Source organism: Lepisma saccharinum, chromosome 28, assembly GCF_977018435.1.
Source record: "Lepisma saccharinum chromosome 28, izLepSacc3.1, whole genome shotgun sequence".
In the NCBI taxonomy this organism is placed as follows: domain Eukaryota; kingdom Metazoa; phylum Arthropoda; class Insecta; order Zygentoma; family Lepismatidae; genus Lepisma; species Lepisma saccharinum.
The window spans coordinates 36,391,093-36,409,067 of record NC_139256.1 but is presented as its reverse complement, the minus strand read 5'-3'; the positions used below and the strand labels follow the sequence as shown (position 1 = coordinate 36,409,067).

General features: G+C 37.7%; 1 protein-coding gene across 1 annotated transcript in view; it reads right to left on the bottom strand.

The window, feature by feature from the left end:
* Positions 1 to 17,975, bottom strand: part of LOC145981060 (acid phosphatase type 7-like) — an 81,236-nt gene that overhangs the window by 16,087 nt on the left and 47,174 nt on the right. The window contains exons 4-7 of the mRNA XM_083114175.1: positions 17,051 to 17,259; positions 16,567 to 16,664; positions 8,373 to 8,553; positions 6,661 to 6,779 (exon numbers count right to left, since the gene is read on the bottom strand). Of these exons, the coding sequence (XP_082970301.1) occupies positions 6,661 to 6,779; positions 8,373 to 8,553; positions 16,567 to 16,664; positions 17,051 to 17,259 (607 nt within the window). The remainder of the gene's footprint in view (positions 1 to 6,660; positions 6,780 to 8,372; positions 8,554 to 16,566; positions 16,665 to 17,050; positions 17,260 to 17,975) is intronic.

The following is a 17,975-nucleotide window of genomic DNA, read 5'->3' as shown; positions in this document are numbered from 1 at the left end:
CTAGGTGGAGGGACAAAAAGTGAGAAACTTTAAGAAGACATTAGTTTCCTATTAAATTAACATGTAAATGCTACATTTTATTCCCGATGAAAGAAGGTGAGAAATGGAGGAGAAATAACAGGTCAGTCTAATTTCTATGTTCCGGGGGCCTAGGGTGACAATGACAACCACCTTCGCAGCTATGGCTCCATTTCTTACTAGTCCAATTTGATATAATTTTAAAATCTTATCTATGACTATATAAGTACGTTTTTACCCCATGCTGTTACCAGCCCTAAAGAGAGAGAGAGAGAGAGAAAATATGTATGCAATATTCACACACAGGCAGACATAATTCTTTGTTATTCCATCTTTGTATGTGTTTATGATGTTATTCTTAGTAAAGTATGTTTGAAGTAAAAACTAATGGTTTATCTTTAATGTTATAACACAAACTCTTACCCTCGGAAAATTCTAATGGGGGAAAATTTGTAATAGAACAAGATTGTTGGTGGGAAGGTGGCAGATCCTTTTTCCACCATGAGAATTCGTACCCTGAATGTGACCACCAACGCTATGGAATTATCCTTATAATGAAGAACATGTCTGAATGTGAATTAACCACAAAAAGAGGACAGTTTTCTCATCAAGACTGCAGTTCGAAAAAAGTCAAAACAGGGAGTTAATATGGTGAACTGTCCCGACCAAATTGGAACATTTAGTAGCTTCGCATAAATGGTTATAAAACTAAAATTACTAAATATAGTAGACTGCAGACTTCTGGAGTCTGCCTCTCTCCAGAGACAACCCATTCATTTATACAAGAAGAAAATCTAAATTCTTGCAAAATCTTAAATATTATCCATGTTAATTTTGTAGGTTTGCATCAAAATATTTCATGGCTTGAGGGGGCTCCATGGCCCCCTGCCTGGGTACGAGCCTGCTGCGTGAATAACCGTTTTCTCCATCTTCTTTGGAATGCTTCAGTCACATGGAAAACCTAAACAAAGAGGATGAGATAAAAGAAACTTGGCGGGTGGTCCTGACTAAGATAGACTATGCAGCACACGAAAAAAAAAAAAATCCGTACAAGAACTGGAAGTGTGTCAGGGGCAGAGCATGCTGATCAACCCTCGCATAGATGTTATAGATGGGCCACCAAATGGGTATATGGATCAGGGGTGCCCGCAGGGGGGATTCATGACGCTCCTGCATCATGAAAATTAACAACATTTTGGGAGTCGACTGCTCCCTTCTTCAGGTTACTTCATTTGCTCGCGTTATCTCTTCTTACCACGTCAAATTGGTATGGAACAAGGAGTAAGGTGATAGGTATCACTATGGTAAAAAAGGGTTGCTAAAAACTTGTCCATGTCTTGATATAACTTCCATGCCCCTTTCTTTCTTTGTAAAACCTCAAAAGTGTTAAAAGTCAAACTTTAAAAAACCTTAAAAACTTAAAACGGTAAAAACACACTCTCCTCGTTCACCTGTGTAGTGTCCAGTTTGCTTTCTTGCAGAATGCAGGAATTTCCTTGATTCTATTCCCCTCCTGCATGGCTCCCCTCCCCTCTGCTGTAATCTTACGTCATTTCCAACTCGAAATCATGTGTCTCCTGAACAGCGCGTATTACGCCCAGCGTGACATGAAATCCTATTTTGTTTATCTGGCTTACCTCCCACCTTTCAAACATCTTTATCCACATTTCATCTAAGTTCCCATCATCTCTATTTAATTTATTGATTGATTGATTGATTTAGTTTATTTTACTTCGCGTTTTGTGCCTCTTGGCTAATTTGCAAAGATGGGGATGAGTGATGAAATGATAAAATTGATGAATGGACATTCACAAATAACCAAGCCCGAGCAGGATTCGAACCCGGGACCCTTGGCATCGCAGCGTGATGTGCTAACCACTCGGCCACAGGGTCCAGCTCTATTTAATTTATTTTTCCTATCTTTGCATATATTAACGGCCTCATAATTGTTTCTATTTATTTGTTTGTTTTTATTTGTAATTACCTCCCTTTTCTTAATTTTATTATGTTCTTCAAAAATGTGTTCGGATAACCCCATTCTTGGTACTTCCTTCCTAATATCTTTATCGTGTTCTCCCCACCTTATTTCCATGCTTCTTCATGTTTGCCAAATATAGGTATTCCTTATTACATTCACACCTAATCCTATACACACCTTTTTCTCTCCCCTCGTTTTCCTTTACCTTTCCATCCTCCTTGTATTCTGTAAAATGTTTTTCAATATTGTGCGGAGCCCTTATCCCACATTTAATACCATAATATTTTACTACTTTTTCAATCTTTTCAGAAACCCTTATAAAATACGGGATCCTCATATATCTATACTTCATTTTCTCTTCCCCTACATCTACCCCATCTTCTACTACTTCCCCCTCCTTATTCCTTTCCCTTTCCTCTCTCTCGCAAATTTTGTGTGCTCCCCTTTGTATCCTCCTCATTTCGTTCTCCTTTTACCCATTCCTTTTACCAATACTCATAATCCATTTTTCCTCTTTTTTCAATTCCTCTATCTGATTACATAACCTTTTTGCTCTTATATAGAAGTTTAAAAATACATTGTTTTTGGTTCTCACGTGCTCAGATTCTTTATTAATGTATAGGTTCCCTGCTAATGCTTTATGAAAAACACCTGTTCTAATTCCTATTCCAGTGTTTATAATTCTAAGGTTTAAAAACTAATTTCATCATTTTTCATTTCCTCCTTTGTGAACTTAATGTGATCTTCCTGTTCCCCAAATATTTTAAACATCCTATTTAAACCTTTTTCCTCACCTATTATCAGTGTGTCGTCAACATACCTCCAAAAACATTTGACCTCCCCTTTCACTTGTTCCATAGCTGCCTTCTCAATATAATGCAAGAATATACTGGATACGATCCCGGAGATTTGGTTTCCCATAGCTAACCCTACCTTTTGTATGTATATCTTGCCGTTAAAGCTAAAGTAGTTATATCCTGTGCACAAATAAAACCACCTGACATACTCCCATGCAATTATAACGTTGAAACCTTTTTCCATTAGCCATCTTTGCAAACAGTCTGCCGCTTTATCTCTGGGGATGCTCGGATATAAAGGAACGAGTTTACAATACCGGACCACTCTCCAATTTCTATGAAATTTCGCCTACTCACTAATTGTGAACTCCTAATCACGAATCTGCATGTAATAATTGGCGGTCAAGTATGGAAATCGAGAAAAAAATGAAATAAACTATGTTTTCTTAACGTAACGTAACCCTACCATAAGAACAATAGCTCCACGGAAGACGCCATTTTCCCAACATGAAGAAATCAACAGGCAAGATAAGGTATAGTTCTCTTAGCTAAAATATTAATTTTTCTTTGTATTTATGCTAATGGAACCTAACCTAACAGGCCTAACCTAACCTCGTAGGCATTCCTCGTCTGTCGTCAACAAGATTGTTGTGCGTAAAGGAAGACCATTAGCTAATAAATTGCGAAAGAAAGATGGTTCCGAATTGCTGTGTATGGACAATCACCGTGGTAAATCACAAGGTTATTTTACAAGTTGTACACATAAATGTACAATTGTAACAAGTGACCGCCAAATATGAACTACAGATAAGTCATCAGGACACCGAAATTAGTAAGTAGGCGAAATTTTATAGAAATTGGAGAGTGGTCCGGTATTGTAAACTCATGCCGATATAAATTAATCACGTGGAAGCTCATGATCCAATTTTGAGTTGATATTTCAAGTTTCTCTATTTCTTTTTTCAACTCCCATGAGTTCCTAACACTATATTCCGTGCTTTCCCCCACTTCTTTAATTTGTGTTACTATTGTTTTAGCTAAATTATACCCTGGATGCAAATACATTGGGATTATAAGCCTTGTGGGGGTTCCTTCTTTATGTGTTTTAGGAATCCCAAACACTATTGGGATACTATAGTGGAACCACAAGCAAAACAACCTGCGCAGACCCGCGACTCCTGTGCACCGTACTCCCGCGAGGAGGGGAGGGGTAGAGTGGACCATGCTTCCTTATGGCCCCAGCTGAAGGGAAGAAGGGAGACCTGCGCAGGGACTTTTCGTCCAAGGTTTTTTTCCTTGTGGTCGATCTATACCTTTCTTACAACCCTCAATTAATTTCTTTTGCACTGTTCTTGCTAGGGTGATGCTAGTTTCCACTCCTTTCCTAATTTCCCTCTTAATTTTGTCAATTGGTTTTTCCTTTATCACCTCAAAATCTTTTCTATAAAAACATTCTTCCATTGTTCTTTTATATTCGTCCTTATCTATAACCACCATTTTATTCTCTTTATCAGATCGGAGCAAAAATACATTGTTTTCTTTTACCCATTTCTTAACATTATTTATCTTTTATAGTTCTTATGTTTATTGACCCCCCCCCCCCCCATTTACTCCCAATTTTATTTCTCATTTCCTTAACATTTTCTTTCCTAACCTGTTCTTCAATTATATTGTGATTTCTTTATTTTACTTCACTTTTGTCTTCCTTATCGTCCAACATTGCCCCTATTCCTTCGGCCTCAATTATAAATTCCTCTTTCACAATCCTTTCGTTCCCTATGTTAAACTTTTGCCCCTTTCCCATAATCTCTACGGGCCTCCCCGATGGCGCAGTGGTAGCATCCTTGCCTTGTAATCAAGGGGAACCGGGTTCGATACTCGGTGGAGGCACAAGTGGTTCGGATCCCACTTTAAACTGTAGGTCCAGTCCCGATTAGCCTTACTGTGCATAAAGTGGACTTAAAACACCAAATCAATCAAACCCATAATCTCTATTAGAGCTTTCGGAAGTTCATGTTCAGTTAAATTTAACAAATTATCCTTCCCCCCTTCTTTGCTTCCTTATTTTCTCATGGATTCTTATTTCCCTGTTCATCTCTTCCTATCCTAGCCAATTTATTTTTAATTTTGATACTGTTGTTATTTTTGGCTGCTTCAACAAACTTAAGAGTGTCTTTCTTCAATTCTATTCCATGTCACCCTGTCTAATAATCCACTCAGCTCTAAGTGCAGTTGTAAACATTCTTTATTTAGTCTATCTACCACCCCATATGCTTCTCTAATACATTTTCCTAACATTCCCATTTGTAAGTTCTTTTTTTTCCTCACCCCCTTTAATACTTAGGGGTTTATACCCCCACTTCAGATAATTCGGAATCACACCTAACTTTCTGCATTCCTTAAGAAACCAAATTCTATTAATATATTAACTATAGTTGTGTTCAATCTAATCCTTGTTTTTTTTTTAAATAATCACACTTTTTCCCCGTATCGGTATATAAGTTCATATTTTGTGCATGTGCTAATTACTCACTTTGTAAAACAATAAGTATTTCATAAAATACCAAATGCAGTTTGCAATTTGTGATGTACCGTTTACTAAAACAACATTTCGGGAGTCGACTGCTCCCTTCTTCAGGTTACTTCCTTGGCTCACGTTATCACTTCTTGCCACATCAAATGGGTGTGGAACAAGGAGTAAGGTGATAGGTATCACTATGGTAAAAAAGGGTTGCTAAAAACTTGTCCATGTCTTGATAAAACTTCCATGCCCCTTTCTTTCTTTGTAAAACCTCAAAAGTGTTAAAAGTCAAACTTTAAAAAAACTTAAAACGGTAAAAACACACTCTCCTCGTTCACCCTTGTAGTGTCCAGTTTGCTTTCTCGCAGAATGCAGGAAGTTCCCAAGGGAAGTTCCTTGATTCTATTCCCCTCCTGCATGGCTCCCCTCCCCTCCACTGTAATCTTACGTCATTTCCAACTAGAAATCACGTGTCTCCTGAACAGCGCAGATTATGCCCAGCGTGACATGAAATCCTATTTTGTTTTTCATGCTTACCTCCCACCATTTAAACATCTTTATCCATATTTCATCTAAGTTCCCATCATCTCTATTTAATTTATTGTTCCTAACTTCGCAATTTTTTTACCTACCTGTAGGTGATCGCGGCGATGGAGTTGAAATGAAATATCACCTCTTATACCTTTAGAATCGGTTTGAAAAGGGGGGGAGGGGGCATGCTGTTTGCATTAATACAAGGTTAGTCAAGCAGAAAAACTGTTAAGAATAAGGTTCAGTACACTAACAAAGGCGTGAGCCTGTGCAGTTTTGTACGTTTTATGTTGGCAAACATGAAAGTGAGCCATGTTTTTTACTTTTTTTAGTATTTTAGTTTCAACTGCAACAAAAGGCTTCCAATGTCATGAGTCTTTTAATTTTTGGCATCTCGGCAAGTGGTAAACAATGTCTGGTGTTTTTTTGTGGTAGTTCAGAGTCGGCTTGGAACTTCAGTTTTAGTATTGGATGATTTCAGGCATATTTTGCTTCGCTTTTACGTGTTCCTATGACTGACTGGATTATCGTAAAATACTGTCAGTTTTATTTAAAGCTTAAAAGAAGTTTCGAAAATTTATTTTTAAAAATATGAAATCAAATTATCCACATTCAAACAAAAGTCAATTACTGCATGTTTATCCAAACTATATTTGTGTGTGTGGGGTGATGAACAACTTTGGGGGTGGGGGATGGGCACCCCTGATATGCACTTCAACTACATACAAACTGAAATATGTAGAATTTATGGCAAATTATCTACATAACACACACAGCAGTACTTTATACTATACTTTGATAGAAGCGATTCATACCTGATTGTTGATGTATACTCGGTGCAATCATCATTATTAAAATTTGAACAATACATGGGTCGATGTCCATAAACTATTATCCATGGCCTTTTCTCTCTGTTCTCAAGAGTGGTTGCTTCCTAGAAAGTAAAATTTAACATTAGGAAACTTTTCACTTATTTATGTCACTGATTTCAGTTTCATAAGAAAGTTGCATTCTACTTGAGTGAAGAATGAAATAGGATTATTTGAAATTGTTATGGATAATTTGCACATATGGTGCTTAAATATAAACTGAAAAGAACTCAATTTAAGGGGATATGTTACAGTGTCGCATTAGGTGGCATTAGATGCCAGTTTGTAACATATGTTAACAGAACCTAGAGACATTATCTTCCATTTGTGGCAGAAATCATACTCTTACCACCTCATTGGGCTGATTGATTGCTTGATTCAGTTTCTGTTTTATGTCTACTTTATGCAAAGTAAGGCTAATCAGAACTGGACCTACAGTTTAAAGTGGGATCTGAACCACCATGTGTCTCAACCGGGTATCAAACCCAGGACCCGTTGATTACAAGGCAACGACGTTACCATTATGCCATCGGGGAGCTCATTGGGCTGAGAATAAAGGTTTGGAAAAATGTTTTTCGGACCCCCATGACATAATGTTTTACACATTATTTCCTTTATATATAAAATAAATATTGCAATTATTATAGAACTAATGCAGCCTAATACACTGAATTTTTACTTATCTGCACAAAAATATATAATCAGAATTGATAATGACTGCACACATAGAAAAGAGAGACAAACTGAAATTGCATTATGGGAAAAAAAGTAAAAGGCTACATAAAGTGAAAAACATGAATGTTCAAAATATCACTTTCATCTCATTCTTATTTTGCACTATACTTTATGGTAAATGTCGATACATGTAAGTTTTTAATTTATTGTTAAAATATTTTCATTAATCAATTTTAGAAGCAATATTTTTTGTAGAACACCAATGATCCATTGCAATTATCTTCCACTTGGGAAGCAGTGATATTTAATAGAAGAATAATGATTACAAAGCATGGATTTCCCTCCCTCTATTGCCTCTTCCATTATTTAATTACTTAAAACCTGTACAGATCGTAAAACTTCTGCGTATGTTGTCTCTTTCTAGGCTCCATAGTAAACCGAGCACTCTAAGAGTGGATGACAAAGCAGCCATGACCCAGTGACGTATAATTGATTGATTGATTGAATTGGTGTTTTAAGTCCACTTCATGCACCGGAAGGCTAATCAGGACTGGACCTACAGTTTTAAAGTGGGATCCGAACCGCTATGTGCCTTCACCGGGTATCGAACCTGGAACCCCTTGATTACAAGACGACGATGCTACCACTGCACCATCGGGAAGGCACTGATAGTGACGTATCAACATGGTGGATTGCATTTTGAATGCACCACTGGTCTCAAACTTTGGATGTCTTTTTTTTTTTTTTTTTGCCTTAAATTGAAGACACAGAAACAAGAGAACGTGTAGAGGTCATATTTCTATTGTGTAGTTTTTTAAGTTGTTATGAATCAATTTTAGTGGAAATGTCCATTATAGGAACGGAACATATTTCAACCGCTAACTGACTAGATGCCTCTGTCATTTCTCCTCCTCGCACTCCATGAAGGGAGCTGTACCCCTTGCTGTTAAGAGAGATATTGGTATAAAATCATTAATACATACCCGCAAGTCCTCGTCTAGCCACTTGTACTGAAGGTTTATCTCTTCAGATGTGAAATAGCTAGAGTAGAAGTAATGTTCAGTGGAGAAAGCTATGAAATGTATTGGTCCCATGTTAAAGCTGAAATACATCCCCTCGCCATCACCTGGCATGCTGAATCGGTTTCTGTAGTTACTGAAGTTGCTGTAAAACAGATTAATAAAATGATCACACGCAGCATCCCAAACTCAACTTGTAATATATTGATTGAGTTGGTGTTCTGAGTCCACTTTATACACAGTAAGACTAATCGGGACTGGATCTACAGTTTAAATTGGTATAAATCCATTATTAGTTGTTGTGTGAATTACTCACTGATTTCAATTCAAAAACGTATTCTAAAATACAAAAACCTTTTGTACTTACGTTTCGTGAGTATCTGGTTTTCCCAGTGGCGTGGCGTGAGATTTTTAAAAGTGTTACTGGTTATCAGTAGGACATTTAAGGAAGGAATCATAAGACTTGGGCGCCTCTCCACCTCATGACCTCCCCCTCCCCATGTCTTCCAAGTAGTTCGTATAATATTATTCTGGTACGACTACAATTCAATACTAGATTTTAGTAAGGTTATTAATCAGGAAAAAAATGTTGGCATAAGCACTAAAGTAAATCAAACATTGGTTGTTGACACAATAAACATTAACCTAATAAAGAAATATGTAATTTGATACTTACAGAAACATCGAAGTAATTAACACCGTTTGCTAATTAATTGACAATGCCCGAAAACAACACAAAGACGAAAGGCACCACTCACAAAACTCGCACTGCACAGTCCCTCCCGCCAACCGTTGTTTACTTTTGTAACACGTGAAGCACCCTCCTTGCCCCCTCCCCTCTCAGCATCTGCGCTTCCCCAATAGCCAATATTTCCTTCAGAACCTGACACTGCAAGAAGTCCAGTTCTACTACTGTTGTCATCTTAGTTCTTTTGAAACCAGATTTGCCCAAATCGCGAAACTTTTCGTTTCAAATAAGACGTATGTAGCGTATATGTAGTCTTCATCTGTTTCCTAACTACTCCCACTCCCATGTTTCGCTAAATCCACAGAAATTTCATTTCTGACACCACTACTATTTTGTATATTTTATGTTCCTTGCTACCTTTAAGGCTTTCGCTTTATAGAATAATAATAATCGTGACGATGAGGATGCATGATGAATTATTGAAATAAAATTATTATTATTTTGTGTATGTAATTATTAATTTTTATAATTATGTAAGTAAAACAATAACAACAAACATTGGAATAACCATTTCTTGCTGAGGATTCGAACCTACGACACCTGACACTTCAGAGCATGCTAAGATAACAATCGGAAAATTATGCTTCTAAGTAATGCTTTCACCCATATAATTATTATATTATTTTGCTACCTCAAAAACATCGCTTCAATCCAAAATTATCGCATTCCTGCGACAACGTATGTCAATCTCAATCGGCCCTTTCAACAATTATCACAAAGCCCTGTAATCGAAATAATATTATATGTGTGAAATATAGAATTTTAGGTTGACATTTTTAGGACAACTTACCCCTTGACCATCCCCATCCCACTCCTCTCCTTCTCGCCCATGATGTCAAAGAGGACTTTCGTAATCGCTGATATTTAGTGTAAATACAAAATATCACTTGGTAGTTTGATTTTCCCCAGTGTGAGTGGACACCTTCAGAGTAAGATAGGCCCGATTAGGTGACTTAGATCTTTTCTGTCAATTGAATATGGCAACACTGATCTGTATCCGGTAAGGATCACCGGCAACTGTGACAGCTAAACAGGCATAGCAATAACCCGCCTTAACAGTCTTTTCTGCGACGTGAAGTCTTCCTTGGGTGGGCTCAGGGCCCTTTCCTCATGTTGCATCAGGAGGATACCGGAACAGTTCTCCTCTTCGAATTTACCGGTGTCAGAAAAAATGTCAGTTTGCAATATTTACTTTACGACAATATTACCAGTTTATGTATGTAATAATATTTTAAGACAGGTTCTTCAATTCTTTATATTTTGTTGTTACCTGCGGTAACAGCGGTTACATGCACGCCACGCCTCTGGGTTTTCCAATGAACGCCGTTTCGAGAACAACTGTTCCCTTCCTAAAGTTCTTAAGTTACATAGGCTATCCAAAATACACCATAGCCACGTCAATTCTTTTCTCCCAAAATTCCAGGAACGAGGATATAAGTTTGGTTATTAATACAGGAAAAATTGGAATCCATACTAAAACCCTTTAAAACTTCCAAGCCATTCATTGTTGTTAAAAACACGGTATAAAACCATCTCAGGCTAAAAGAACCCTTCCTACTTAAAAAGATAAAATTATAAAATACGACCTCCTATTTTACTCCATCGTTCTGGCTATAGGATGCCTCCTCAACGAATGTGGGATCCGAATCACTGTGTGTCTTCACCGAGAATCGAACTTGCGACCCCTTGATTACAAGGCGACGACGCAACCATGGCCGTATTTAGAGGGGGGGTTTCTAGGGTTCAACCCCCCCCGAAACTTCTGACATGTTGGATTAATGGAAGTTCAGAAACCAAAATCTGTAACTAATTTTCAATTTTTTTTTTCGAAGCATCACAAAAGTACAAGGAGACAATGTTGAAACGATCAACCTAGAATTTTCATACAATTGGAATTCTGAAACTTGAATGAAACGGAATTTATTCTCGGAATCGCAGCCCCTTCTGCTGTCCTCTTTCCAGTGTTGTTCCTGCGGTACTATACCGTCACAATGAATATAGACTGAAAATTCCCTTATGATTGTCCCAAAATTCCCTATCCGTAAAAGTCGAAAATCCTCCTTGATAGGAATTCAAACCTAAAATCTCCAGTTTCGTAGCGCGTTACGTTAGCGATTGAGGTTACAATCCATGCACCAGGCAAAGTTTAAAAAAATGTAACTGGTTCCACACTTTTCAAAATTCCAAAAATTGAGTTTTAAGTTCAAACAACAAAAACTTTATGACTAAAATTTCCATCTAACTTTTACAGCTTTTTCTTGAAAGTATCTAAAATTTAATTACAAAGTATAATAATTGTGCATTTCAGTACACACTATATGAAACGTAAAGGAAGAAAACAAAAGAGACCTTGTGCTGGATATTCACTCATCTGCTGGATTGAGTAAACCCCCTCAAGGATATAACAATGTTAATAATAATAATAATAGTAATTAGCATTATTATGGGATAAAATAGTTTTATTATTATTACATTTTAATTATTATTGTATATTTATTGTTATTATTTCTATTATTCAAATTTCTGGCGACGCCCATGGGAACAATTATGAATGAACCCCCCCCGAAAATGTTTCCTGCCTACGGCCATGGACGCAACCACTGTGCCATCGGGGAAGCCTCCAACTATACTTTATCTAATGGTTACTCGTGAATCCATTCAATAAATTTAGTTTCCATATTCAATATACACATACATTCATGGGCACCCGCTAGGTGCAAAGGTTGGGGGGGGGGAACTTGTCCCCACTGGATTAATGAAAAATCTGTTTATTCTTTCTTATCTTCATCTTTAATCTATCTTATCTGTTTGATGCTTACTACAACTTCTTAATCATTTCCTTATTTAATGATCCTCTCCTACATCTTCTGTCTCGTTTTCTTCTTTATGCACACACATATTCTCTTCTGGGCCTTCCCGATGGCACAGTGGTAGCGTCGTCGGCTTGTAATCAAGGGCTCCCGAGTTCGATACCTGGTGGAGGCACATAGTGCTTCGGAACCCACTTTAAACTGTAGGTCATGCCAATTAGCCTTACTGTGCATAAAGTGGACTTAAAACACAAAATCAATCAATCAACATATTCTCTTTCTCTCTATGTCTCCCACTTGTTTATTGATTGGTTGATTCATTTGATTCATATTTCTGCCACTTTTGATTAATCGCAAAGGTGAGGATGAATGGTGATATGACGAAAAGGATGAAGGGACAATCGCAAACACATATGGGCGACATTTCGCAAGCACCACAGAGGATTATACTGACTGTGAGTCCAAATGCCAGAGCCTCTCTAGTCTGCAGAATGTAGTCCATGTATAATATGTGGAAGCGAGGTTGACATCTGGGTGCCTTCTTAAAGGGTCACTGCTTACACCCCCCTCCCCCTTTCCAGCTTGTTTATTATACTTTATTATTCCTTTCTCTGTCTCTCTGGCTGACTTCTTTGTTCCTCTTTTTTCCTCCTTTCTATCATTCTGTATCAAATATTTCATATCTCTTCTCATCCTTTCCCTCTTCCCTTAAAATGTTTCTTCTCACGACACGTAAACATGAAAAACTTTTCAATTATCACCCCTACCCCCCTGTAGAAAACTTTCTGGTTAGTCCATGCATACATTAATTACACATTACATTATTTTCAGCCCAGGAGACTTGGAATTAAAGTATAAAGTATTAACAGATTTCGAAAATGAGAAAACATTATAATTCTGTCTCTTTCTCTCTTGCTTATTAGTCTGGCAATTCAGCTCTTTTAATACTTTGGCAAAGCCATCTTCTCTTAAAGTCTTCTGTGGTCATTACTATTCTCACTTGAACTTCCTGACTGCAGCTCATGATACGTCCCAGGAAGCTGCCAAGTTGTTCAATACTTTAGCTTCGAATTCTGACATTAATTGTTCACGGTTTCTTCCCAATAACCATTGCATTTTCATCCTGATCTGCTAAGAGTGGACATTTTAGCTTCTGACATACTATTCACGTCCTTTCGCCTTGTGCTAACAAGGCTATGATGTCGGCAAATCTATACATTCTTCTTCTTCTTTCTTCTATTATGCAAAACTAACAATCGCTTAACGTGAAAGTAACTGGTAGTCACTGCACTCCTTATATCGACAATTTTAATGATAATCCATCCTCTGGGACATTTAAAACTGGTCCAAAAGCCGATATTGCTATCATTGTTAAATATTATTGTTGAAACCTACAATTTAAATTTATGTTGATGTATAACAGGTGTTTCCAACTGGCGGCCCGCGGGCCGCATGCCGCCCGCGATGCCTTTTTTTGCGGCCCGCGAAGCCTGTTTGCTGTTAAATGAAAGACAATATCACAGGTAGAATTGATTTTGCAGTCAATAATGATCATCAGAAGAATCTAAAGTGACGTAACGTTCTCTTCACACCATGCATTCAACCCCTTCGCTATGCGGAATGAACTTGCCCGCTTCCCACCTCTTCGCTATGCGGAATTGCAGGAATCGTAATAACCTGATGATTTTCAACGTTACTTTGGAGAGGAATAACCTGATCCATTTTCCAAGCTGTTGGCGGCTAGCAGAAGATGAAGAAACACTGGACTTTTCTGAATTCCGTGCAAATATTAGAGAAATAATGGACGAGTTTGACTCCAGATTTAAAGATTTTGAAGAACTTAAAAGCAGCATCCAGCTATTTAGCAATCCTCTTGGCGTTAATATCGAAGAACAAGAAGCTTTTCTCTCCTACTTGAATTGTGAGATTTGCAAGGGGATTTCCTTCAAACTAGGCAAGAAAAGAGGCCCGAGTTTTTCGAAAACCTTTCAAAGGAACGCTTTCCAAACCTTCGTAGTTTTGGTCAAATAATGCAGAAGCCGACTGGCAGATTCTTCACTGCTTCACCTTCTGAGACTTTCAAATACAGAAATTGAAGTGGACATTCCAACTTTAATGAAAGAAGCAGATCGGCCCCAATTTTCTGTTCAGTACTTACAATCTTTGTTATTTTTAATCCCCCCCCCCAAAAAAAAATGCGGCCCGCCAATCAACTGCTGGATATAATTTTGGCCCTCGGACCTTTTGAAGTTGGAAACCACTGATGTATAAGATTGTAGGATCCACTGTTTTATTTTATAATTATGTATTCAATTATTTAATTTTGTATAACCAATTTTGACATAGTGATATACCTGGTTGTTTAATCGTTATCATCACTTCAATAAATATTATTATTATTATTATTATTATTATTAGAACAATACACAGTTAATTGCACAATATTATATAACAATAAACAATTATTAGTATCATATATATAATAGATCTCGTTGAAAACTGTAACTTGAAGTGTAAATATGCTAAATTGTTGTTATGTTATTCTACAGTTTACGTATTTCATTCGTGTAACTTTGTACTTTTGTATTTGACTTAGTGCTGTATTAGGTTTCATACTGTGCTCAACACTTAAAAAATAAACGATTATTATTATTATTATTGGAGTCTGAACCTTTAGGAGCTGCACCTACAAAAAAATAATGTTGGGCGCTTCCATATATGGAGTCTCTCATCTTTTATATTGCCATATGTACCCATTCCGTGGAATATTATTCCCCCTAATTAGCACCTAAAATACCACTCTGCAACTAAACATAAATTTTGCACCTATTCTGCCCTTAAAATATGTTTTCAATGAGCGAATTAAAGTAAAATAAATTGATTGAATTGGTGCTTTAAGTCCACTTTATGCACAGTAAGGTTGAATTGGGACTGGACCTACAGTTTAAAGTGGGATCCGAACCACTATGTGCCTCCACCAGGTATCAGACCCGGGACCCCTTGATTACAAGGCGACGACGCTACCATTGTGCCATCGGGGAGACACAAAATTAAAGTAAAAATGTACGATTATGTGTGGCATTCTGTAAATCGAAGGAATATTTGGAAGAAATCGGAAATTGGAAGAACTGGTGCTCGATCCCTCTTTATAGCAAGAGTTGTTTTGTATTCACTCATTGAAACTAATTTGTGCACCCATAAAGCAATTGGAGGAAGAAGAGTTATCAGCCCCTGAATAGTGGTAGATCTTCACAGAAACCAAGAACAGCTTCAAGTGCTCTTCACAAACTGGAACAGAGTTTGGCCAAAAATCCTGACATATTACGAGTTATAATTGGTGACAGACTATCATTAGAGGACAGGATTTTTCTGAAGTTTGCACCCTTAGCATCTGTTGATGTGGAGAGGTCATTCTCCGCATGTAAGCATTTCCTGACTAATAAGCTACTAAGCTTTGAGTTCACCAACATAGAAAGTTACAATATATAAGATATGCCCAAATGAAAAGGAGACCATTGCTGTAGCGGCGTTGTATCTAATCAAAAAAGGTAAATGTGTTTGTCGATAGATGGCGCAGTGTTTGTCCCAGTTTGCAGGTGTAGCGAACAGCTTCGCCTGCTGTTTTCTCAGTTGGCAAGAGTTGTTTTACTCGGACGGGTGCATTATGGATTCCTCCAGATCAGCGCAGAGAGCTGTAATCCAATTTCTTCACGCAGAAGGCGAGCGTGCTTTACAAATTTATCGCAGGATGAAGGACGATTACGGAGAGTAGTGCCTCGCACGTTGCACCATATTCCGTTGGTGTCAGGAGTTATGGCAAAGTATGTGCACAATGGGTGCCCAAGCATATGTCAGAGACGAAGAAGGTGGAGAGCTCCAGGACAATGCTAGGTCACATGTGGCCAAGAAGACCCTCGACCTACTGGGAACATTTCAATGGGAAGTCCTCACACATCCTCCGTACAGCCCCGATATTTCTCCTTGTGACACCCATATCTTCGGCCTCTTAAAGCAATCACTGAAAGGTCTACGGTTCACCTGTGACAAGGAAGTGCAGAACACCATGGAAAACTGTATCCGTAATCAACCCAGGAGTTTCTACACTGAAGCCATCCACTCCTTTTCTACGCCTTGGGATCAGTGCATCAATAGCAATGGCAGTTATGTGTAGGTATCATGTTACACATTAACTGTAATTCACATATTATGTAATATAATATTCTTTAGATATAACCGTAGTCTCCTTTTCATTTGGGCATACCTTATAATTCATCACAACTCATTCCTTTTATATTCAGAAACCAGTGCCAGGGATGAATGAAGATAAAGACCCAAGGATTCTCTACTGGTGAGTGTATATGTCGTAAAAGTATATCTTCATTCCTCACAATGCTTTCTTTGTAATGTTTAAAATTAAAAATTATATGATACACATGAATATGCTTAAGAATTTGTTGATTTTTCTCTTCTTTTTGCACTTAAACATCCACCTATTTTTGTCTTCTATTTATGCCTTTTTTGCATCTAAACGCTCAAGAGTTTACACTTAAATATTCAGGCTCTACGGTAATTATAATTATTACTCTCCAAAGCTACTTACTATGCATATTCATGGTTTCCAGGGCATGTCATGTAAGGCAAGTATCCAGCAATGGCTTCTACTTGTCTCATAAATTCATCTCCTACTCTGGAATTATCCTAATATGAAATAGAAAACATTATTACTTCTACTATAGATGTTTGACATTATTTTTATGACATGCTTACGCTCTAAAGAATAATCTTTATAAAAGAGCACATATTATGAATTACTAATGGTACAACATAAATATTGCTACTAAAGGCAGTGTTCAAAAGGAATAAGATGTAGAGGTGGGGAAAATTCAGTACTTGCTAGTTTGACACTTTTGAGACATTTCTGATCATGCCAAAGCCATGAAATCGATTTATGAAAATCTGCTCGCCCTATGAAAGAGAAACTGTTCTTCGAGGAATGTCTGTCAAAAGAAGAGTCCTGTGTGAAGGTATGATTATTGTACTAAAGTGGGCTACAACAGCAGAAATAGCAATACGTGTACACTCACACTATCCATGTCATATGCAAAGTCTCCAATGTGAATGACAGCATCATACATTCCTCTAATCGTTTCTTGCTGGAGGCGAGACAATGACTGAGCATTTTCATTTCCAAGGTCTCCGTAAAGAACCAGCCGAGGGCTCCAGTCTTCCCCATCCTTCATGGCATAGAAGTGGAATAAATTAGACCAACCGTAAGGAGAACCGCAGTGGTAATCTAAATGGGAAAGAAATAAAAACTTCCCAATTATGTATTTTGAAAATTTTGCATGTAGATCATAACCGATTTTATATTTACTTGTGATACAGACACAGTAAATTGAACATTATATGTGTGTGTGTGTATATATATCACATACATATATAGTGTTTATTTTTTGGGGTAGAAAGGTGTCAGTACCAGTGCAGGATCTACAAATCTTGCCCCCCCCCCACAAAATATTACCGGAGGCCCCTCTACCTAACTACCTTTACACACACACACAAATACATTATAGTGTGTGTAATTCATGTTGACAGTCACATGTAAGGACCCACAGGGTGATTCAAAAGTCCATTAACACCCTGTATAAAAAGTAAACGTTAGGTTGGGTATAATTGGTCATGATAGAAACAGGTTAGGCTTAAGGGGAACCACATTGGTGTGTTCCAAGCGGACGTCCTCTATATTGAATTCAACTCAAAACTTTTAAATGGGATGGGGTTGATGTGATATACACACACACTGTTTTCTCACACCTGGGAAATTATGCATTTGTTACAATCATGCCGTCATAACCTCTTTCCTGGTTAAAGATAGGTTGAAGAAACCTTCACACCACTGCATTTCTCGTTAAATTCTAGCCTCATTTGATTCTAGTCTGAATGCCATGCGGGAGACCAGGGGTGGGGGATCTAAGGTCGGAATTTTTCCGGCACTGTCCTCGCATAAGG